At 40.0% G+C, this 25355-nt stretch overlaps 1 protein-coding gene across 7 annotated transcripts in view; it reads left to right on the forward strand.

The window, feature by feature from the left end:
• The window catches only part of MAP2K5 (mitogen-activated protein kinase kinase 5), a 249378-nt gene that overhangs the window by 117914 nt on the left and 106109 nt on the right, over positions 1-25355 (forward strand). For all 7 annotated transcript variants that reach the window (XM_026478382.4, XM_044391907.3, XM_026478383.4 and 4 more), the window contains 2 exons: positions 15372-15445; positions 16411-16461. In XM_026478382.4, the coding sequence (XP_026334167.1) occupies positions 15372-15445; positions 16411-16461 (125 nt within the window). The remainder of the gene's footprint in view (positions 1-15371; positions 15446-16410; positions 16462-25355) is intronic.

The following is a 25355-nucleotide window of genomic DNA, read 5'->3' on the forward strand; positions in this document are numbered from 1 at the left end:
GCCAGCACAAAAAGTTACAGGATGATTCCATTTTTATAATATTTTTCAAATGACAAAATTATAGAAATGGAGAACAGATTAGTGGTTTCCAGGAGCTAACGAGAATGTTCGGGGGCCAGAGGGAAGTGGGTGTGGCTAGAAAAGTATGATGATGGACATGTTCTCTGTCTTGACGCTATCAGTGTCAGCACCCTGTCTGTGAATTTGTACTATATGGTTCTACGAGATGTTACCAGGGATAGAGGGTATACAGTTGTCTCTGTGTTGTGTCTTAAACTGCATGTGAATCTACAGTGATCTCCCCCAAAAAAGCTTAATTTAAAAAAAATGTGATGTTTCTATAGTTGTCTGTGTGGGTGGTCTACTGAATCAGAGAGGGTTTTTCCTGGACTTAGTTTTTCTTTCTCCTATGCATCTGTGATAGGACTTATCATAGCAGAGTCATCCCTTTTAAGACATCTCTAACAGGGAGGAGAACCCAGGAGAATTACCATGCAGGCCGCCTCCCCCCTCCCCCTTTCGGAAATGAGTATCCTTGGAAGCCTCAGAGGAGAGAGAAGAGATCAGGTGCCATACAAAGAAGGAATACAAGTGGGAGACGGTAGTTAGTTCCCCAGTCATCTCCCCTAAAGTCCTTCTGCCTTGCTGGGGGTTGGGATTTAATGTCCATTATGCAATTGTTGTGTGTTTTGACTCACAGGTTTTTATAGTACCCTAAAGGGATCCCCGGTCCCACCACCCAGCAGGGTGCACTCTGTATGTGGCCTGATGCATGTTTGATTCACCAAGCCCCTCACACAGCTCTGATCACAGCTCTGTCTTGTAAGCAGACCAGGAAGTTTAGCGCTTCTCAGAGGAAGACAGGAACACCTGTGTGATGGTCCTATTGTTGGTGAGAGGTTGGAGGCCACAGTTAGTGTATGGCGCTGATTGTATGCCACCGCATGTTTGTTCAATGAATAAATTGAATCCTAACTTTCCAGGAATAATGTTTTTCTCCTAGAATTTTTTCTGTGAGAAAAAACTGTACTGTAGTTTTATGTAGCTTCATTGGAAGTTATCCTTTGTTGCCCTTTCTAGTAGTAAAGTAAGAGATTTATCCTCAGAACACTCTGATAGAATGTGGAGCAGTTACAAGACCTCTCCACACCTGTTCTTTTCTCCAAAGACCTGGTTTGAAGTGATCAGCACCGTGGAAATCAAGTACGTCGTTTTGCTGTTGGAGTATTAAGTTCCCTCCGGACTGCATGCAACAATAATTATCATCATTCCCTGAGTGCCTTCCAGATACTACTGTATTAGATCTTTCGTGTATACTGCTTCATTCGAGCTTCTTGACAACCTTGCAAGAAAAGTATCATCGTACCCCATTTTTAGATGAAGAAACTAAGGCTCAGTAAGGCTAAAGAATTTAGTCATAAAAAGGGCAATCAGGAGTTGGTGGTCTTGGTGGTCTCATGGAAGAGCTCTGGTTTTAGGGTCAGACCCAGGTTTAAGTTCTGCTTCTGCCTCTTAATTCAACTTTGCTATGTGATCTTCGGTCAGTTCCTTAACCTCTTTGAGGTCACAGCACTGTGCCTGGTACATAATAGCTATTGTATAGTTCAAATAATGCTTCACAAGAAAAGCAGCAAGAGGTTATGTGGGAGAATAGTTAGAACCTTCCCCAAACTTTCCTCCATATCTGTGAGAAGTGGAAAAATCTAAAATAAAACCTCTGAAGATCAGCCAGCCCTTCAGTGCCAAAGCTGGGATAGTAGTCCAGCTGCTAAATTCACATGAGGTGGATCTTATAGACACAGTGCAGTTTGTTAAGGCTTCAGACTTAGGGTTGGAGGGGCAGCTGGGTGGCTCAGTCAGTTAAGCATCTGACTTTGGTTAGGTCATGATCTCAGGGTCTTGGGATCGAGCCCCCCACTAGGCTCCTTGCTCAAAGAGGTGTCTACTTGTCTCTTTCCCTCTCCCTCTGCCCCTCACCCCCACTTGTGCTCTCTGTCTCTCTCTCAAATAAAATCTTCAAAAAAAAAAAAAGACTTAGGATTGGAGACTCTAGTTGTATAGCCATAGGCAAGTAATTTTATTAATTTGAGCCTCAATTTACTCATCTGTAAAGTGGGGCTAATGATTTATCTCCATGGTTATAATGAGAACTAAATGAGCTAATAATGCATGTGATGATAATGCATTTAGCTCGGTGGTTGGCATATACAAGTGCTACAGAGGTATGAGCTGCTAGAATTTTTCTTTCTTTCTTTCTTTCTTTTTTAATTTAAGGAAGGGAGGAGCAGAGGAAGAGGGAGAGAGAGAATCTCAAGCAGGCTCCACTCTCAGTGCAGAGTCCAACACGGGGCTCAAATTTAAGAGCTGGTTGCTCAATCGAGTCACCCAGGCACCCCTTGAATTTTTATTTCTTTTAAACAATTTACTAGAGTTGGTCTTGTGGTCATGGTGTTTCAAGTCAAGTCTATAATCAAAATGCATCTTACAGTTTGTTTATGCATTTAATGTATTCTATTGCTTTCTTTCCTTTTTCACTGAAAAGCTTTTGTAGTCAGTAGGAGTCTTACAATTCATGGTATCTTAGATATGGGAAGGTAGGTTCTTCCAGAGCTGCGGGAGGACATATGTCCTTCTGAGTCCCAGGAACTTGTTCCTCCACACCTGCTCTTTCTCACACACTGACCAGAATATGTACATATTGCTAGGTAAGGAATCTAAAATCCACTATGCTAGAAGGGAACCTCTTTTACTTACTGTGAGAGGATTGAGGGAAGACACGAGCCATTTTGCCGTTGGTATCAGCCTTGTAAATGCTGCGTGTCTCTTGCCTTTCTCATACATGAAGGCAAAAATCAGGTTTGTTGCCTCCATTCTGAATAGAATCATGAGACTCCAGATAATAGCTGCCATTTCAGATAGCTAATTATACTGCTTAATTTTATTTAAGGCTTTGCAAGAATATTTGGATGACCTACCCTTTATTATGTGATGGGGTGATTAGAATAACTTTTATATTGCATTGTGGTTTTCTCTTATGCGTGTCCCTGTTGTGCACAGATGAATTTGTAGTGCAGAATGTCGGCATAGTCTATATTTAATTGTACCTGCTGTTCTCATTCATTAGAATGCAGTCCCCAAGAAATAACTAGATAGATATATTAGTTGTTGTCTTTTCATAAGACAATTAAACATAATGAAAGATAATGAAAGGAGGTTCCTGCAGCACCCTTGGAACAGTGCTAGGAGAGGGTACCAGGAGGGGAGACCTGCTAATGTGTCCTCTGGCTCCTGGCAAACTCAGAGTGGCTTCCTGGCATGCAAGCAAAACCGTGTAATTGCTTTATGGAGGGAAGAAGTTGAAGAGAAGTTTATTTCTGCTTTCATTGTCAGCCACAACAGAGCCGCATGCCGTATATCCAAACTGAGATCACGTTCCCTAAAGAATTGTAACCATGCCTATTTCTAAAAGCGTCCAGTGAGGCTGACATGTGAAAGCACAGAGCAAATTAAATATTTTAAGTATAAAACAAGAACGGATACCAAAAGGGAACAGAAGTAGCAGATACCATCGGCACTTGATGTAAATAGATCACAGCAAAAAAGGGAATCCTCGATTTGTGTGGTTTTCCTTTTCAGACAAGAGAAAACAAGTGGTAGCCTGTACAAAGTCAACATTTTCTTTGGAGCAATCTTACCAGGAAATTGACACGTAGATCCCTGTACAAAGCGCACGGGGTAACTCCAACTATAGTTTAGTGAAAGTGCTTTTATTTATCTGTTTTGAACAGCCCCCTCGGCACCCAGCCATATCCTGACCTAGGGCAGCCTCCCACTCTGACCCCGATTGTGTTGGGAGCAGAGGCTGGGCTGTGGGCGGTGGGGCCTTTTGTGAAGGGCTGCAGTCTTTATTAGCAGGCTGCAGCTGGATGCTGTTTTTGTGGATTGTTTAATGGCTAATTGATGCAGCATGTGTCGAGATACAGTTTCTTGCATGAGGCGGTTATGGGTGGCAACATGGGTTGTCTCAACATGATACCAATTTCCACAGTCAATTTGGTCAATTCAGTGAAAAAAAAAAAATGAGTCAGTCCAGCCTGAAAATCAGAGCAGTTTTTGGAGGTTATGGAGGAAACTATGGTTGGTTGACCAGATTTTTCATGTTTGAACCAGTTGTTTTCACATTTAAATACATAGCCTTAGTCATTTGGGGAAATAGTCTTGAACACACGGAAGTGACACTTAAACATTCGTGTCTTTAAATATTTGTAATCACAATCAGGCCTTCTAGTGCCTATCAGTTTTGAGAGGGAATGGCCCTTTTGCCATTGGTGTAAAGTATATGATCATTGTAATTAACTAATGTTTCGTATTTTGTTATCAGTAGAGTAGGAAAGTAACCACGGTGACCACAAAGCCCCTGAGACACTATGGAGAATAAGTCAAATTGTGTTTTGAGGCTGATTTCTTAAGCAGTTTTATTGATCTGTAACTTACATATTATAAAATTCACCCATTTTAAGTGTGTGGTTCAGGGATTTTTAATAAGTTCTAGAATTGTGCAGTTATCCCCATAATCCATTTTGGAACATTTCCATCACCGCAAAAAAGTCCTCATACCCGTTTGCAGTCAGTCCCTGCTCCCAGCCCCAGGGAACCACTGATCTATTTTCTGACTTTATAGATTTGCCTTTTCTAGACATTTTATAAAAACAGAGCCATACAATATAAAATCTTTCTTTTTTAAGTAAACTCTATCCCCAACATGGAGCTTGAACTCACGACCGAGATCAAGAGTCGCATGCTCTACCAACGGAGCCAGCTAAGCACCTTAATATAAAATCTTTCCTGTCTCACTTCTTTCACTTAGCATAATGTTTTTGAGGCTCATCCATGTGGCACCATGTGTCATCCATTCCTTTTTATTGCTGAATAATAATCTATTATATGGATAGATCACATTTTATCCATCCATTTGCTAATAGACATTTGGATTGTATCCTGTTTGGGGCTTTTACGATAATGCTGTTATTCATATACAAGTCTTTATTTGGTTCTCTGTTCTCATATCTCTTGAGTAGATATGTGGGGGTGCTTCGAACCTTTCTTTAAATATTTGTAATCACAGTGAATCAGGTCATCTGGTACATACCACTTTTGAGAAGGAATAGCCATTTTACTATTGATTCATGATCATTGTAGTTAACTAATGTGTTTCATATTTTGTTAAAGTAGAATAAGAAAGGGGGCGCCTGGTGGCTCAGTCGGTTAAGCATCCAACTCTTGATTTTAGCTCAGGTCATGATCTCAGGGGCAAGGGATTGAGCCCCACATCAAGCTCCATGCTTAGCATGAAGTCTGCTTATCTCTCTCCCTCTGCTCCTCCCCTGCTCATGCTCTCTCTCTTTCTTACTCTCTCTCTTTCAAGTAAATAAAATGTGGGGCGCCTGGGTGGCTCAGTCGGTTAAGCACCTGCCTTCAGCTCAAGTCATGATCTCAGGGTCTGGGATTGAGCCCTGCGTTGGGCTCCTGGCTCAGCAGGGAGTCTGCTTCTCCCTGTCGTTCTGCCCCTCCCACCCCGTTTGTGTTCTCTCTCTCTCTCTCTTTCAAATAAATAAAAACTAAAACAATAATAATAATAATGAATAAATAAAATAAAAATAAAAATCTCTAAAAAAAAAAAGTAGGGAAGTGACCACAAGGGTTATATGGTAAGTTTATGCTTAATCTTTAAAGATTTTTTTTTTAATTTTTTTTATTTATTAGAGAGAAACAGCCAGCGAGAGAGGGAACACAAGCAGGGGGAGTGGGAGAGGAAGAAGCAGGCTCCCAGCAGAGGAGCCTGATGTGGGGCTTGATCCCAGAACGCCGGGATCACGCCCTGAGCTGAAGGCAGGCGCTTAACCGCTGTGCCACCCAGGCGCCCCTATGCTTAATTTTTAAAAACACTTTCAGGCTGATTTTTATTTAGTTAGAGGCTCCTGTAGAAAACTATCTACTATTATCTTATACATGACGTGAGACCCTGTTTGTAAATTCTCTTATTCTTCTCACTCCCTGATATTTTTCTGATCTTCTAAGCACTTCAAATTACTAAACGGAACTACATCATAACTGCCTATTATCTATGTTGGATATCACTGCTGCGGCTCAGATATTCATTACCTCATCAATAAAAAGCCCAGCTTACTGTGAAATCTCACTGAAGGAGTGGGCAACTATTATGACAGGAGATGCGTGTTGTGATTGGATAATTGTTAACTCTTCTGTGATCCCAGCTGAACGGCACTTGCCATCCTGGCAGAAGCCTGTCTTCAGGTAGAGCTCATATAATGAAAGTGAACTTTATTTAGAATTGGGTCTGGTTCAGTATGTTAGATAATCCACTTCCTGCCTTTCTAAGGTGAGAGTCATTGTCATTACCAATTCTACAAAGCAATAGCTCCAGTATATAGAGTGCATTCAAGTTTACGGAATGTTTCTCCCATTCGTTTTATTTATTTAGCAATTTGTTGAGGTCCAGCTCTGTTACAGGCACAGCTAAGCACACAGTCCCACTCAGTTTTCCTAACAACTTGTCAGTGTAGGGAGGTCAGATATCACCCATAATCTTGTATATCATATGCACGTGAGCACGTGCACGCATGTACACTTGCACACTTTCCATGTCATCTCTGCTTCCTCTAGAGGATCTGACCAACAGATATCTATTCTGATTCCCACAAAAATCTATCTGCATAAAATGACTAATTTTTTTTTCTAAAACGAAAGAAGATAAATACCTGATTTAAAAATGGGTCACTTTGCATTGTACCTTTCTTTATCTATCTCAGTTTCTCCAACATGATATGGACCTCTTGGCCAAGATAGATTAACATCAGACTGCTGCAAGTTAGGGAACACCGAAACATATTTTATGTGTAATACGAAGAGAATTAGGGTTAATCTGGTTTTTCACCAAAGCCCTATGTTTTACATTAGATGAAGCTTATTTCTTTTTAGTGGTATGAAGAGGACCTGTAATTTTGCACACTTCATTTGTATTTTCTCTGAGAAAATGTCTCAGTTAAAATCAATGCCCTACTATTCATTTAAGCTCCCTTGCCTTCAATAAAACTAATTGATAAACCCTAATAATTAATGGCCTGATTAAACCAAAATGACTTACATCTGCCCTGATGATTGCCATTTATAATCAGTCACTTTAATGACTCATCTTTTTTGCGCTTTGTTTACAGAAGAAAGGCTGTGGTGTTTTTAAGTGAGCTGAATAAAAAACTATATGCTTTCAATTGCCGTTTGTTTCCCATGACTTGAGACTGCATTAAAATAAGCATAGATACAACAGCTACCTCCTTAAAAGAAACTTTCTGCCTAATCTGTCATGTTTATGGCTTGGAGTGAAGTTGAAAACAACAGAAAAAATCACTTCAGTATTCCTGGAGTGGTTCTCAAGAGTTGTAGAATTTGCATGTTTTAAATGAAAACTTGGAAGTAATAAGTTCAGTGGCTATATACTAGGATTGTTGATATCTCAGATACAAGGTGGAATGTTTTATTTAGATGAAGTAAAACTTAAACTGGAGGAGCCATCCTCATTCCCACATTGCAAGAAGATCTCATTTACATATGTGTTGTGGTGAGCGCTGTGTATTGTGTAAGACTGATGAGTCACAGATCTGTACCCCTGAAACAAATAATACATTATATGTTAATAAAAATATTGTATCAATAATAAGATAAATAAATCCTAAAATCACAAATAGATAAAAGGTTTATGAGTAAAAAAAAAATAAGAGATCCCATTTGCTTCAAGTTCTGCCAAATGAATTAAGATTTAGCCTAACTAAATAAAGCCCTAATATTATACCCTATCTATTTCAAAAAAGGATTTGAGGGGCGCCTGCCTGGCTCGGTCAGAGAGCACGTGACTCTTGATCGTGGGGTTGTGAATGGAGCCCCACACTGGGTGTAGAGATTACTAAAAAAATAACAATAAAAAACTTAAAGATCTGAGGCAGCTTATGGTATCAGGTCAAAACAATAAACAAAAGATAAAAGACAAGAATTTTAAAATAAAGAGATATTCCCACTTCTGCCCAGGAAGCATTCACTGCTATGGGACTTGTCCTCCACCAAAAACAACTAGGAAACTGGACTAAATTTATGAAACATCTGTTTTCAGACATTAGATAACAAGCATTTCAAGACTATGATCCCAGAGAAAAGGTAACAGATGAAGTGAGCTCTATAATCACCCAAGCTTTCTGCCTTGACACAGTTTTTGGACTGCAGCATAGGGAGAGGGGACCCAGACAGAGCCCAGAGGTCTTACTGAGCTGAAGAGACAGAATTTGGAGATCAAGAAAGCCAAAATGCCTAGAATTTACAGGGCAGAGCCCTAGAGAGGCAGGAATTATGCAGAAAAAGAACTCGAGAAACTGTATTATTAGAGTCTCCTTAAGTCTTTAGCCAAATACCAACCTCTGCATTCATAGGGTGAAGTCTTACAAAGCTAGACAAAGAACTACTGTCTGGGAAAGAATATTTCTGGGGAACTATAAGCGAAACAATTCCCAAATCTTATACAGGGTTGGGAATTTTTAAAATTCCTGTCACCCAGAGTGGAGAAACCTTGTTGAATACATTGGAACATTCAAGAGAGACTTTTTAGAAGGGTCATGCTTTAATAGTGGGACTAAACGAGCCATACAGTAGGGGTTACTCCAGGCTGTCCATGAATAAAGACTCTAAAATAAGCTTCAAAACGATCTGGCTATCTGTAAATAAGTCAACTACCTGCTGGTATCAAGTTTGACACTCTTTAAAGGATAACAACTAAATTCCGAACTTAACAGCATAAGATTCACAATATTTGGCATCCAAATAAGAATTAGTAGGTGAACAAAGAATTTTTCTGATAATGGATGAAAGATCATAACCAAGAGAGGAAAAAAATCCATATAAACAGGACCCCTCACTCCCCACACCCTGAGCAAATGGACTTAGCAGATAAGGAGTTTAGAACAGTTGTTACAAATATTACAAGTATATTCAAGGATCTCAAGGGTAACAGCATTATGAGAAGAAAAATGGAAGTTCATAAAGAATCAAGTGGAACATCTAGAGATGAAAAATAAAATATCTGAAAAATTTCACATAATGGAATTAACAGTGAATTGGACACTACAGAAAAAAGCCAATCAATGATACTGATGTTAGAAATACAGAAAATATCCAAAAATACTAGAAGGAAAAAAGAGACCCCCCCAAAAAAAAAAAAAATTCGCCCAGGCTCAGTGACCTTTGAGACAGTATCAGGAAGGCTAGGATGTATGTGTAACTGGAGTCTCAGAAGGAAAGGAGAGAGAAAAAGGAACAGCAAATAATTTGGAGAAATAAAGACTCCAGACTTTCCAAATTTGATGAAACCCATAAGGCCATGGATCTAAGAAGTTCAACAAACCCTAACCAGGATAAACACAAAACCATGCCAAAGTGCAACAGAATAAAGAATTTAAAAACCAGTGGTTTAAAAAATCTTTAAAATATTCAGAGAAAACAAAATAAGTAGAATGAAGAAAAAGAGGAAGGAAGAAGAAGAAGAATGACAGCAGACTTCTTGTCTGATGCTATGCAAACTACAAAATGATGGAAAGACATCCTTAAAATGTGTGTGGGGGGGGGGATCCCTATCAATCCAAAATTCTATGTTTAGTAAGTGTACTTTTCAAAAATAACAGCAAAATAAGACTCCTTCATGCAAACAAAGCAGAGAAAAAAAATTTACTTGTTGCCAATAGACCAACATTATAAAAAATGTTGAAGTTATTGAGGCAGAAGGAAAATTATACCAAATGGATGATTAGGCCTACGCAAAGGAATAAATTCCCCTAGAAATGGTAAACATGTAGATATATATAAAATTTTCTCACTTTTGAATTTAAAAGATTAAAGCAAAAATAAAGACAATGTAGTGTGGAGCTTATAACATATGTAGAGAAAAGATATATAATAGTAACACAAAGGATGGGAGGAAGAAAATGGAAGTGTATTGTTGTAAGTTCTTACATTATAAATGAAGTGCCCAAATATTACTTGAAAGTAAACTGAGATGTTAAAGAAACATACTGTAAATCCTAGAACAGCCATTAAAAAAAAAAAAAAAAAAAAACTTCAAGCAGGGGTTGGCAAACCTTACCCACAGGCCATTTGGCTCACTGCCTATTTTTATAAACAAAATTTTATTGGAACACAGCCATACCCATTAATATATGTATTGCCTATGATTGCTTTTGCACTACAGCAGCAAAATTGAGTAGTTATAACAAAACCCATATGGCCCTCAAAGCTTGAAATATGTTTTTTTACAGAAAAAGTTTTGTCAGCCTCTGGCTTAGAAGCCCATAGTAGAGATCAGTGGAATGATTAAAAGAACCCAGCTAATCCAAAAGAAAACTAGGAAAGAAGAAAAAGAGAAACAAAGAACAGATGGGACAAATAGTGAGATGGTAAGGTTGAACTCAACCATATCAATAATTACGTTAAATGTAAATGGTCTAAATACTCTAATTAAAAGCACAGATTGTCAGACTGTTTAAAAAAACAAGACCCAACTGTGTATTGTCTGCAGCATATCAACTTTGAATATTAATGTTAGATATACCGTCTAAATACCAACCGACTTATTATAGGATTCATAATGTATGTAGAAAAGGCAAAACTATAACAACAGAAACTCGTCAGTGGTTGCCAGAGGTCAGGAAGGAATTGATTATAAAGGGGCACGGGGAGCTTTCTGGAGTCACACGAGTGTTTCATATCTTGATTGTGGTGTAGCTACATGGACGTATACATTTGTCAGACTCATCAAACTGTACATTCAAAATGATTGCAATAAAACTGGTGTTTTAAATGAATAAAATTGATTTTAAAAAGTAAAATAAGGGAAGAAATTTCTCTTCAGATATTTTTAACTGGACAGTAGTTAAATCAGAAGCAATACAGGAGGTTATTATATTAGTCTTTTCTAAATGCTGGACTGAAGACCAGGCTGTGTTAGATTGGTTTCCAATTCAGTAGATCTGAGGTGGAACTCAAAAATTGGCTTTTGGTTTTTGTTTTAGTTTGGTTTTTCTTGTTTTTAAATGCACAGCCAAGTTTGGGAGCTCTTTAAGTGGCATAATTCTCATTGTTTTTATTATAGGAAGCATGCCAGTTGTTCAGGAAGAGAATCCCTTTTCAGTTATTCATGAGCTGTGTTGTTATCCTGAAATCTCACATGCTGTATTTTGGTTAAAATATATATATATTTGCCAGCAGGTCCCTGGCCTGCATTTATCAGAAGGGTAGAGACAGGGTCTTACTCATGTTTCTCTCCACATCACCTACCATTATATCTGGCACAAGTTAAGGTGTCAGTAAATTCTTGTTGAATAAATGTTCTTGAATGACTACGAATTCTTTCCAGAATGAAAAATGTTGTTTAAAAATGCATTCATTGATAACAAAATGTATTTATTCTGAGGTATATGCTGTTAAGTGGGGAAAGATTCAGCTCCTTCTCGGGTCACATTCTCTGGATGAGCACATTTCCCCATCTGTTTAGTAGAGATATCATTCATTCACCGTTTGTTCAACAAATATGATTTCTTGTCGGTACCAGACACCATTCTAGACATAGTAGTGAACAAAACAGAGAAGTCCCTGCATGCGTGGCGGTTCCGTTCAAGAGTGGACGACTGAGACAGCAGATTGACACATACATCTGTGGGGGGAAGGTATTGCTGTTTCTACAGGGTGACTGGGGAAGGCTTCTCTTAAAAAGATTACATTTGAGTAGAAACCTTAAAGAAATGAAAGAGCAAGCTCTGCATATATATGGGAGCAGAGTATGCCAGGGATATGGAACCCCAAGCAGGAGCACGTCTAGCAGGGAGACCGGTGAAATGAAACCGACTGGGCAGAGAAAAGAATAGGAAGGGTGTGAGCACAGGGCAAGTGGGGACCAGCTCAGAGATGGCCTCACAGACTATTGTGAGGCCTACGTTTTGTGTTGAGCTGGGACGTCCTTGGAGGTTTTAGGAAGAAAAATGACATGGTCTGATTTAGTTTTATAAGGATCACTTAAAAAAAATTTTTTTTAATAAATAAAAGAATCACTTTAGCTGCTGTGTTCAACACAGACTGTAGTAGAGAAAGCATAAATACAGGGAGTCCAGTTCGGTAGCCTCGTTGAGGAATGTGTGCACACGGTCTGACAAAAATGCCTCCTCATGAACATTAAATTGTTTTTATAGTTCTCCTTACTGCGCTTTGGGAATTATCTTCTTTTAGCTAGTATTTTACTGAAATACAGCTAAAGTTTGCTGCAGCAACAACAAATTATTTCCTAAATATATCAAAATATACCACTTTTTCTTATATCACAGTTTCGTTGATTACCAGGAGATAACAATACCTTATATTTATGGAGTGTTTGGCAGTTTAAAAGCAATTTTACATTCGTTATCTCATCTAATCCTCACAGTTCTTTAAAACTGACACAGTGGCTATTGTCTTCCTGCAGAGGTAGAAAGTAAAACCGTCACCTGCCTCGTGAAATTCACATGTTAAGTTTGTGGCCTGCCAGGAAGACAAACATGCAGGTCCTCAGTCTCTTATCAGCCTAAATCCATTGTTTCTGTTTAAAGGGGTCTGTTAGGTTCAAATGATGTCTCAAGCTATTACTGGGAAGTGGGGTTACTTCTATTAGCAAATTTAGTATAATGTTTAAAAAGCTCTTAGGTACTGTTGTCGGAAGGGATACACACAAAGATGTGTGAAGCATCTTCCTACCCTAAGACCTTAGTACTTGGGGTGGTCATACTTACACCAGGAAATACAGTAAGTAACTGCTAGTCAGACAGTGTGACCTGCTTAGTTCCAGACAAATGGCACAGACAGCAAAGGCGCTAGCAGTTCAAAGGAAGCCGAGACTTTGTTGGCCTGAGTAGTTAGGGCAGCAGGGAGGCAGGGTACTCGACTTGAAGTGTAGGCAGGATTCATTCAGGAAGTATTGAGGAAGGGGTTCTCAACCTGGGGGCAGGCAGGAGGGAGAGAGGATCACACAGCATGAACAAAGGCTTGGTGATGGGGTGTTTTGTTTCTTCCGAGACAATGATTAAAACAGCCCAGGTGTAACACAAAGGATGTGAGGATGAGTGGATGTTTACTACTTTCATAGATGAAGTGTCCACCCCCCCCCCCCAAGAAGAATTAGGCTAAGAGGTGAATGTCCAAAAGTCACAGAGCAGGCTTGCATGTAAGTTAAAAAAGATGTTGTTGGCGAGCTGAAAAATGCAATGAAGTTCTTATTTACACCTGGCCTTTTAGAGTATAATCTAGCAATTCTGTTGTTTTATTTCTCCTCTCTCTATTGATCCGCCTAAGTCAGAAGTGTATCTGATCAAAGCTAAAGATTTGTTAATTTTGGCGTACCTCGTGATTTCCAGGCAGCTCCTTCTTCCGGGAACTCAAAATATTTGTTCATTAACTGTCTCCATCTGATGTGGTAGCTTAAGGGTGGTTTAAAGCTGTCAATATATAAAAGAGCAGGTTGTCCAAAAGAAAAATACTCAAAGTTGAGGGCCTATAATGAGAATTGGATTTGGAAAATAAGCCCAGCCTATGGAGAGTCTCACATTTCTTTCAGTGCACCGAACCTTTATTGCATATCTGTTGTGACCGTCTACGATACGTATGTACTGTGCTAACTCGGGGCTCACATTTAGGTTGGCAGAGGTCAGGGACTTTTTTACTTCCTCATCCAAGAGAAATGATGTAGTAAACATGGTAATTTTAATATGATGGTGGTATAAGATTTATAATTCAAATTGAGGAAAGTTGGGGGCAGAGAGACTAGTTGGTAAAAGAACTTACCCCAGCCTAGGCATCCTAACTTGTATTCAGAGAGTGCCCCTAAAGGAGGAATATGGTATGTCTTCTGTGAAGGGCATGCTGCCGAGACCCGTTCTATAGCTAACCCCTGATCACTGAAACAGAATGGTCAACGTCAACTCATACTTCGTGTGTATGGTTTCCATTCATTTATTCTCTCATCTGTTCAGCGATTATTTATTAAACACTTACTATAGCCCTGAAACTCCTCTAGGGCCTGGGAATATAGTAGTCAATAAAAGAAACAAAGTCCCTGCCTTGATGGCATTTATATTCTCGCGTCAGTCAGGCAACATGAAATGAGCACAGGTATGAGAAAGTGCCTGGCACATCGCGCATCACGTAGGAAGCAGACTTGAATAATGGTTGGTTCCTGAGTTTGAACTTGAAGTTTGAATTAAGTACCTGCTACTGGCAAGATACTGTGTTGGGGTACCCTTTTGCAAAGTGGAGGGTCGGCGTGGATTGACTCACACGTTTTTTAATGTCACACAATAAATTGAGTCTCTTGTTCAGTTTGGGGGTAATTCAGGTTATATGCTATATTAAATATAAGAAGTTGTCTGTTCCAGACCACTTTTGCCATTGAAGATGAAACACTGAAGCAGGTGCTGTTCTGTGCCATCAGCAGTGGTGTGCTCTTGTCCTGCTCAGATGGGTTTTGCGGGCTCCCTGAATTCCTGAAATGGCTCATTGTTGTCACTGACGATGCTTCACAGAAACCCTTTGTGTCATTATTTAGCAACTGACTGCCTTGGCAAAAGCTGTGTCACTTCTTTTGTTAACTATAAGAGCAGTCAAAAGTGATGTAAGGGAAGAGAAGGAGAAATGAAACAAAGATCGCTACGTGCATATTTGCAGACACATCCACATGCCTCTTAGACCAATTTCTGAGTATTATCTGAAATAGCATTTGTCACATAAAACCAGGAGATAACAATGCTGCGTTCATTTTGTCATTGTTTCATTCAGATATGACCTGTTACCAGCAACATATGATTTTTTTTTCTTGTTGGCTTCCCTTTGGCCTTACTGCTTCTTAAATGGGAGGAGTAGTTTCACACCGACAGCAAAGCTAAACCTTTCTGTGCAAATTCTTTGCAAGAAGATTACATTTTCTTATCCACCTACTTTTCCTGAAAGCCTGGGGATAGGATGATGGATGTATTTACTGTTGTGGGAAGCCAAGATTTTATTTGACTTTCACTTGAAATAAACCCTTGCTTCCATAGAAACCAGAGATGGTTGGAAGTGAAGGAGTTGGACCTTACATTTTGCCTCCAGATAAAATGCTTTGCATTAAATTTGTGATTAGAATTCCGGGTTGAACAGATGATGTCATTTCTGCAACATGGTATGGTGTGCATGTGTGCTTTTTTAAAACAGGCACTGTAGATACGGAATTAGTTACATGGACTTTTCTGGTCCCTTTTTAGATGTGAAGCCCTCCAATATGCTAGTAAACACAAGAGGACAGGTCAAGCTGTGCGATTTTGGAGTTAGCACTCAGGTGGGTCTCCTTTTTCCTCCCAGTTTGCTCTCCTTTCTGCAACATTCACTTTTTTATTTTCAGTCTACTTTTGGATTGAAAAATCACCTAGCTGCCAGACAAACAGAACTCTGCATCTTCTCCTCGGCTGGGAGTGTGTTATTCATTTTTAATCTCCGAGCGAGTTTCCTTCATCAGAATATGATTGTTCATTGTTTAATGACAGTAAAAACTGCTGATATTGTAATTACTACTTACGAATAGCAAACTTCATTGATATGCAGCTTTGATATGAAAGCGTTTTGACCAGACAAAAGGGAGGGCAGAGTGGGAGCTGTGCCTGGGGAGCCCAACTGGCCCACAATAAAAATTAATATTGGGAGCAACAATGGTGGAGGGCCATTACAATGTGCAGCACAAATTTTAATTAATTTCCATTTTGGGCCTCCCCTGAGAGCCCTGGTGATAGTGACCCGTGAGCGTGCTGTGATGTTGATTTGAATCGCAGCCACCTTTACTCCCAGCCAGACACGAAGACCAAAGCGAAGGTCATCGTTGTATTATGGGCTGTCAAAGTCTGTTATCCCTCCAGCGTATTTAGTGTTCATTCCGTTCTAGTAATGCACGGGCTTCATTCGCATCTTGAGCCATCTGACTAAAAAATGAGTGTGTTCAAATCCTACTTCAAATTGACTTTTTATATCGGGCGGGTTTGGGGTACTAAAGCGATACGCATCCTGCTTAAGTGAGTTGTTTAAGGTTATCTGCTATAAACTGTAATGCTGTGCTTGTTTAAATTGGAAATCACATTCAAAAGAAAAGAGAGATTTAATCATTTTTAATGCCTTTGTAGATAAATTTGTTCCCTTTTACATAATTTTTAGTTGATTTATAGAAATGATGATTGTAGGTTAAATGAGGAATAATTGCCCATTTTATTTCCACATTATCTTTATATTGTTCTAACAGACTGTTTTGTCTCATAGCTGGTGAATTCTATAGCCAAGACGTATGTTGGAACAAATGCTTATATGGCGGTAAGTAAACTTATGCAAAAATAACATTTAAAACCAACATCTTTATCTTTATGTACTTGGTAATGTAGAATTCTTGAATTAATTCAGCAGCTTTATCCTAACAGATCATAAATTACAAAGTCAATCCAGTCATGATCTGATTTTTAAATCTTTCTAAAAGCCATTAGGGTTTTTACAGGAGCTGCCAACTTATCTGCTTAGTTGACTTAACTACTGGTTCAAGTGTGAAATTGCTGAGTTTTGAAGTTTAATCCTACAGAGAAATTGCACCTGATAGCACATTGGCCACTTGGCCACATTGCTTATTTAATTAACCCTCAAGTATCCCAGAATGTTAGTCAATAAGTTTGGTTGTTTTTTTCCAGGAATACAAACACACTTTGTCCCCTGATCAAAATTAAATTTTTGACATGACCAACTCTTACTTATGGATCTCTGAATGTAAAGGTTGGGCAGGAAATTCTCTTTCAAACTTGGACATCTGTACTCTGTTTACTTGTTGGGTTCTTGCCTGTTGTAAGATAGCTTATTAATTCCTCTGAAGTACATTTACCACATCTAAAAATTAGAAGCATAGAACTGTTTCAAAACCCCATTGTGGACTTGGCTTTGACCTTTTCCTTTTTCCTACCTTTTAAGTAAGGGAAGTTATTTGGGGCACAAATGCTTTTATTAGTTTCCATGGTCACGTCAAGAGTGGGTAGTCGGGAGAGACAAGTAAGAAGGTTATCTAGTATCATTTTTGGAGCCAAGTTTTGTTTTAACACCTCAAGGCCATTTTTTTTTTTTAATGAGGATTCTGGATTTATTCAGCTAGTCTGTTTTACTTCCAATAGTCTTTAGGTGAAGTTAAACAATATTAGTATGGATGGAGCCCTGGCTCTTATCGTCAGTTCATATATTATCTTGATAAAAAGATGTTAATATGGATGGAACTCTGGATCTTATTCTCAGAACGCTACAAGCCTTTTTTTTAATTAAAATACCAGAATAGTTCATTTTTGTCTTGCCCGGTTTTTAAAGAAAATTCATTCTTTCTCATTTTTCTAGGTAATGTGAAAAAAAAATTAACCTCTGAAGTCATCATATGTGTTTTTATAAAGCATAATCGCCCTCTTGGCTCTACCAGGTTAGCTCAGATTAGTGAGCCCCTTTTACAATTAATAAATCCCTACTAAATGCCACAGTTTCAGTGTTTGAAAGAATTACAGAACACTGTGATTTAAAAATAAATAAATAAAGCTACTATAAATGAAACAACTTTTCATCTACCCATCATGTTTTCAGTAGCTTTAAATTGCTCTAATAATTAAATTGCATTATGTTTGAATGTGCAAATCTAGATTACAGTTGTCTTTCCCAGGTGTACATTAAAGAAATTACCTTTTTTCCTTTTGGTTTGTGGATGAATGTGATGCGTCCATCTGTTAATTGAATATGTGAGGATTAAAATTACGAAATGTTAGTTCAGATTGGCACAGCTAAAATTGCTTTGCTTCTTGGGTGAGTGAATTCTAGTCATCAGCTTTATAGTTCAAGTTGTAAAAAGCGTAAGATACCTAGAAAGCCCAGAGTGATAGCCCAGTAGTGAGCCTCGCTCAATTCAGCAAACTCTCCTTGGTCACACACTTACCTAATTGGTGTGAGATCAGAGGTTGGGAGTGGGAGAAGATGGAAATAACATTGTTCTCTTATGGGTCTTAATCCCTGCCTAAGATACCGTGATAATTGTATTACAGAGGTACCATTGAGGGGAACTGGGTGAAGCGTGCACACAACTTCCCTGTCTATTTTTTTTCAACTTGTCAATCAATAAGTATTTCAAAATAAAGAAGTTAGGTAAGAAATGAAAGTTTTATTGGAACATGGCCACGCCCTTTTGTTTGCGTATTGTCTCTGGCTGCTTCGGCGCTGCCGGGGCAGAGGGGTTGCTGTGACAGTTGCAGCAGAGACCGTGTGGCACACAGAGGGAGAAATATTTATGCTCTGGCCGTGTACAGAAAAAGTTTGCCAGCTTCTGGTCTGTGCCAGTGAAAGCTGTATCTGAAACTGAGTACCGGCAGTTAACCGACCAGTATTTACGGGGCACCTTCCGTGCTGTTAGCCAGGTTATGGTGGAACCCTTCGAATCCACATAAGATGTGGGCAAAATGGGAAGCTTGGCATTATATGTAGCTACATGATGTGTGACATAATAAAGACTTAAGTTGTATCAAACATACATTTGAGACTAAGAAGGCGTACAATGTACAAATTCGATGATTTAACCGTGTATGAAAAGGGTACTTACGAAAAGAGATCACTGTGGAGGGATGAGCAAAGACTTAGAAATAGATGCTAATGTGACATTTTTGGGAGCGGGAGGTGGGGTAGAGGACAAGTAATAAGTTGTGAGAATATATAGTTAAGAGGTCAGTTGGTCTGATACCCTCATAATAGCTAATATTTAACCCCATGTGCCAGTCACTCTTTTAAACTCTTACATATGTAAATGCTTTAAATCCTTACAACAACACTACCAGGTAAGTAATATCACTCTCATCTGACAGCTGAAAAAAACAGAGATAGAGAAGTTAAGTAACTTACTCAAGTTCATCCATCTAATAAATGATGGAGTCAGGATTCACACCTGGTAATCAGTCTGCAGAGACTAAACTCTAACTGCTATGCCTCTCACTGCGTCCAAATCATGTCTCTGTCTCTCCCAAACTAGACTGTGGTCTTCAGAGGGACAGGGTTTATTCCTATTCTCTATATCTGGTCCTTCACAGGAATGAATGCTAAGTGAATGAATTAGTTCGTGAACGCTGCCTTCCCAGAATGACTTATTCACTAATTAGAAGCAGAGCATTTAACTTTTCATATTAAGTATCTCAGTTGCATTGTAAGGTATAGAAGACGCCCAAATTACTCAAACACAGTCAACTTGGCTGCTCAAATATTGAAAGGAAAATAAATCAAAGAAATAGCCCTATGTGTGCAATCTCACTTCATTCTTCTATAATCTAAAGTGTAAGGTATAGGAAAATGATAATTAGGAAAAAGACAAGGCAGTTTTCTTAAGATCCTAAGTCATGAAAAAATAATACTAATTAACAACTTATGGGCATGTTAAGGGGTGGAACTTGTAGGAGACTTGGAAAGCCATCTGCTCCAACCTCGTCATTGACCAACAAGATCGGAAAGTGAGTGGCAAGTCCAAGGACATACTACATTTTAGGGGTGAATATTTAGGTTCAGTAGACACTTTAAACTGAAGCAAGAAAGATTTTCAGCTACATTTTTAAAGGATCTCATCCAGCAGGATTACAAGAGAAGTTGAGAAGGCTTGGGGGGCTCACATTAAACCATTTCTCAGATATTCTAATTACTAAAAATCTTACCCTGTTTTAAACATAGAAGTCCCTAAAACTTCAACCTACTGTTCAGTCATTGTGGCTTGTTTATTATTATAATGTTCTAATCAAATATAAAAGTTTGACATTTTATGAATAAAGTTTTAAAATTAAAATCTTATCCAAATACTTGTGCTTTGTGATCAGAAAGTCCATCAAGAGGCACCTGGGTAGCCCAGTCAGTGAAGCACCTGACTCTTGATTTCAGCTCAGGTCATGATGTCAGGGTCGTGAGATCAAGCCCTGCATTGGGCTCCATGTTCAGCCTGGAGTCTGCTTGAGATTCTCTCCTTCTGCCCCTCTGTCTACTTGTGCACACATGCTCTCTCTCTCTCGCTCTCTCAAATAAATAAATAAAACCTTTAAAAAAGAAAGTGCATCAAAATGACTGTTCTTACTTCCTGAACATTTTCCCTACCTGGGCTGTTCTTGTCATGGGAAATTACCTTTACCCAGAATGCAACCTATACAGATGACGTGATACAGAGACATTGGCCATGTTCGTGCAGTGGTGGTCATGGCAATGGTGGTGATCAGAAGGAGGCTGGCATTTACTGAGCATTCCCATGTGACAGGTACTGAATCAAGCACATCGCGTGGATTCACTTCATCCTCACACAACCCCATGAAGTATACATATTATTATTGTCTTCATTTTACAGATGAGGAAACTGAAGGTGAAGTAACTTCATCCCAGGGGCTCAGAGTTCACCAAGTAGTGAGAGTCAAGATTTAATTAGGACACCAGCTTCCAGTTTCTGGTCAAAGCAGGTTAGGTTATTTGGACCACCTCTTCCATTTACGTTATTATGTTTTACTTTAACAGTCATTTGAAATGCGCTGAAGAGTAAAAGGCAATGGGGGTCTCCCAGGACAATTTTCAGATGGAATCATGCAACAGAGAGGAAAGCAGAATGTTGGAGCACCAAAGCTACTTCTTCCTGAGGGCAGGTGCCTGTACCACAGCTGTCAATGATATGGGGGTCCTCCTAAGGCAGAGGGTCTCCGAGGAGGAGAAGATCTCTGTAGATCTCAGAAATCTGAAGGGCTCACCCTCAGTGTAAGAGCAAACCGGAGCCAAAGCTGCTGGTCCTCCTCCTGCCCCAGTCTTAGGGAACAACAAAGAAGGCCTCTCAGAGCCAAGCAGAGAAAGAAACAGGGGAAACGGAAACGGGGAAGTTGGCAGCTAGAGACTAACTCTGACACAGATTTGCACCAGGTATTTATATTCATGGCCTGAGTTAGAAAAGGAGCTTCATGGTAAGAACCTGGTTTGAGGTGGGCACATCTACCTTAAGCCTCAGAATCTCTCCAAAATGTTTTCAAGAGCAAAAACCGGCAAGTAGTCCACAAAAACCGGACACACAAGGAAACAAGGCAATAAGAAGAACTAGCAGGAAGGACAGATACAGACTTCCAATCACAGATTTTAAAAGTGACAAAGTAGATTGAGAAAATCTCAAACAAAACTATTAGATTAAAATGTAAAAACTCACTACTTGGTAGCATGTTAGATATAGCAGAAGAGAGAATTCATGACGTGGAAGATTCCAGAACCCTGATTTAACCAGTATGCTCTACTACCCACAGGGATCTTGCCAACTTAAAAAAAAAAAAAAAAAGAATTCCCCATTGTTTGTGATACATATTTTGATTCCTTACTAACCTAAAGTATTTGTGCATACTTTGTTAATTTTCTGAGTAGCGTAACCCTGAGCTGAAATTCTTTATCAGAAGAGATAAGGGATGTCCCTTGGTATCTTCCTGCTTTTGACAAGTGAATCCTGTTGTACGTAGAGACGATTCTGGAGTGAGTCAGCTAAACCTGGGTCCTGGGTAAATAACAAGTCACAGAGGGTAGCTGGAAGGAGTGCAGTGTGCAGCTTGGAGCTCCTGCCCTTTCAGATCCTCTGTCAACTCTGCTTTTTATACTATCACCACTCCCTACTGTTCTCATTAAGAACAGACCAGAATCTCCCCCCCACCCACCCCCCCACACACACACACACACTTAAACCTCAGTACACAGGTGCTTCAGACAGGAGTCATATTTTTCCTGTATTTAGCTTTCCACACTGGTGACAGCTGCCATGTCAGAAAGTAACCCAGCTTTTGATTTTTAACTGCAGAATGTCTATCCCAGATCTTCTGTCAGTTCGGTCCCTGGTGGTTGGTGTTTTGTTTTGTTTTAGATGGGAGAGGACAGGGCAGGCCACCTTGGCTTCAAGTGTGAAAACACATTTGAATTGTGCAGCCTCGGGCCATCCAGTCCTGGCTCCTTACATTCAGAGTGCATTGGGGCTCATCTTGTGCCTGTGTCCGTTTCAGGGGCCTGGGCGCATTTCCCAGTCTTTATCTGCTGTACCGGTTCAGGTAGACCCGTCGCGCTGGCACCTGCTTTCACTGAACATTCGTGCTTGAGTGCAGCCTCACAACAGTGATCTCATTTTGTTAGCTTATTGCAAGAATTATTTCTCCAATGAGGGGTTGTCAGAATCTCCTCCTTAAGGAGCCCTCTTATTTGCCACCTGTGACCATGATCACTTTATTTTTCTTTTTGAATTTAATTTTGTCATGCTTTATTTTTTTAAAGATTTATTTATTTTATTTGAGAGGAGAGAGAAAGCATGCACGAGCTGGCAGGGGGAGGGCAGCAGAGGGAGGGAGAGAAAGAATCTTAAGCAAGCTCCACACCCTGCATGGACCCTGACGTGGGGCTCGATCTCATGACCCTGAGATCATGACCTGAGCCGAAACCAAGAGTCAGATACTCAACCAACTGAGCCACCCAGGTGCCCCAATTTTTTCGTGCTTTATTTCCAGCTTTCAGTTTGCATTTGTTTTGATAGTTCAGTGGGCAGGTATTATGAATGTATTTAATCTTATTGTTGGTCCTGCCAAAATATTTTGTATCTGGGCTCCACTTTCATTTCTTTGCTTGTCGTGTACTCTGCACGAGTCCTGTATAGTATAACTGTCAGGTAGGGGAATGAAGAAAGAGAGTAAGGAGAGGAGAAACAGGGAGGAAGGCAATATTTGGTTATTTCTTTAAGAATTCTGGAGGATTTTAGGATTTTCATGTTTGCTGCATGTTCTTGATGGGCCTGAATAGCAATAATATTGGGGAAGTTATGTTAGTAGAACCCTCCAGGGGACTTAATGATAGGCACATGCTTTAAACCAAATGTGTAGTAAACATATATTACATCCCTTCAAGGCAACATACCTTGACTGCTCACCGGCTGTGTGCCAGCCGTGGTACTAGGTATGAGATGAATAAGACACTCTCTTGGCCTCTTAAGAGAAACAGGCTAGTAATCGGATGATTACAACACAGCGTAATGAATTAATATTAAAGATACAAACAACATTTCCATGAAAGACAGAGGCAAGAATTTGTGATGCTTCCTGAGAAATAGAGGAACGTTTCACCAAAAACAGGTGGCCTACGAGCAGGGCCTTCATAAAAGAAACGTTCACTAAGCAGAGAGGAGGAAGACACATAATTGCCTCTGCAGGGAACGTGGAAATGTTTCGTGACTGAGGCTGAGTATACCAGAGAATTAGCCAGAGAAATTATTTTTTAAAATGAATACTGAAGGGGACACCTGGGTGGCTCAGTCGGGTAAGCGTCTGCCTTGGCTCAGGTTATGACCCCAGGGTCCTGGGATCGAGCCCCGCATCGGGCTTCTTGCTCGGCAGGGAGCCTGCTTCTCCCTCTCCCTCTGCTGCTCCCCCTGCTTATTCTCTCTTGCTCTCTGTCAAATAAATAAAATCTTTAAAAAAAAAATGAATACTGAAGACTGTATTTTGAGAAATACTGACCAGATCGAGATTAGTGTGTGGCTCTTCTGACTTCTAAGTTCGGGGGCAGTTTGACACACTAGGAAGAACCCTGATTTTGCAGTCAGACGTACCTGCGTTTGAATCCTGGCTGTGTTCCGAAACAAATAGGCCTAATGCTGAGCCACAGCTCTAGACTTCAGCAAGTCGCTTAATCTTATGAAGCCTCAGTTTTTACATCTGTAAAATAAGGGCAATGATATCTAACTTTGCAAGATTGTCCCAAGGCGTAGAGGATGCAAAGTATCTAGTCCAGTGTCTGGCCTATACTAGTTGGTCATTACGTGATAGCTATTACTGTCTTTATATAGTGGGTGCAAACTAAACCTCTCTGTGCCTCCTTTCCTCATCTGTTAGCAGGGGATGATAATAGGAGCAATCTAATATGGGTGTTTATGAATCTGAAATGAGACCTACGTGAACAGAACTTAATACCAAGCGTATGGAAATTCTTCAGTAAATGCACACAGTAGTCTTGGTGATGATACTCCTGTAACTAGTTGGCTACTCTCATCCTAGTACCTGTTGAACTAGCTGAAATTGGATAATGGGTTCATTCATGCATGAACAAGAACTTCAGAAATGATGGGGTGTAAAATGATTGGATGTAAAAGTAAAAGTACTGGGGAATTGGAATGACCATGTCTATGTAGCACCTGGGAGAGATGGTCACGTGACATTTGGCCCTTGGGAAGAATTGTTCTTGGTGGGAAAAGGGTTTTATAAATTAAAGAAATAAATAAAGGAAGGGAAATAAGACAATCCATCCTGCTACCTCAGGACAGGGCTTTATGTAATTTTATGGCACGTGGTCCCAGGAGGAGTAAGTATATTGAGGTAGCCTGATAGGTGTGGGCAGAAAGCAGGTCACAAAGTTCTGGGTCCCAGCTAAGCCAGCTCTCCGAGATGTAGGACTGTGCCAATCACCTGAGAGCACCTGGCTCACATCTTCCACTCCCCTGGAGTATCCTCTGCTGGTGAGTGGTGGATGCCTGCTTCCTCCATGTGCAGTGGACCAGGCTGATCCTGGCCCCAGGTATTCTTCAGGGCTCCCATGAAAGCTCCCGAAGGCTGATGCCCTTGGTGGCCACCAGGAACTCCAGGGGTGGACCCACAAACAGAATGGTGCCCTGAGGGCCAGGAGGCATGGGTTGATTCCAGCCCTGCCATGTCCAGCTCTGTAACCTTGAGCGACCATTCCATCTTCGTGAGACTTTGGTTTCTCTTATTCTTGTGCTGCTGTGTTCATTCAAATGATTTCTGTGAAGTACAATACTGAATGCTAGATCCTGGAGGGATGGAGATACCGGGCAGCACCCACTTCACTATGAAACTGTTCTTGGTGAAGTAGAGAGTGTGCATGTGGTGGCTTTCTAGACAGGTGTCTACGTGCGTGTTTCTAGACCAGTTGTCTGCAGGACCAGTTGTCCCAAATGGACCTTTCAGACTGTTCCTTGGTTCATATCAAAAGAAACCATGATAAATAGAGTAAAATGTAGAACCGTAGGTAAATCTGGGCAAAGGAAATATGGATGTGTTTCGTATTAGTCTTAGCTTTTCAACTTTCTTGTAAGTTTGCAACGATTTCCAAATGAAGTTAAAAAATTAAAAATAATAGAATCCCTAGTGATCCAGACCCACCTCTCAAAAGTGCAA

Source organism: Ursus arctos, unplaced genomic scaffold (genome assembly GCF_023065955.2).
Source record: "Ursus arctos isolate Adak ecotype North America unplaced genomic scaffold, UrsArc2.0 scaffold_28, whole genome shotgun sequence".
NCBI classification, from domain to species: Eukaryota; Metazoa; Chordata; class Mammalia; order Carnivora; family Ursidae; genus Ursus; species Ursus arctos.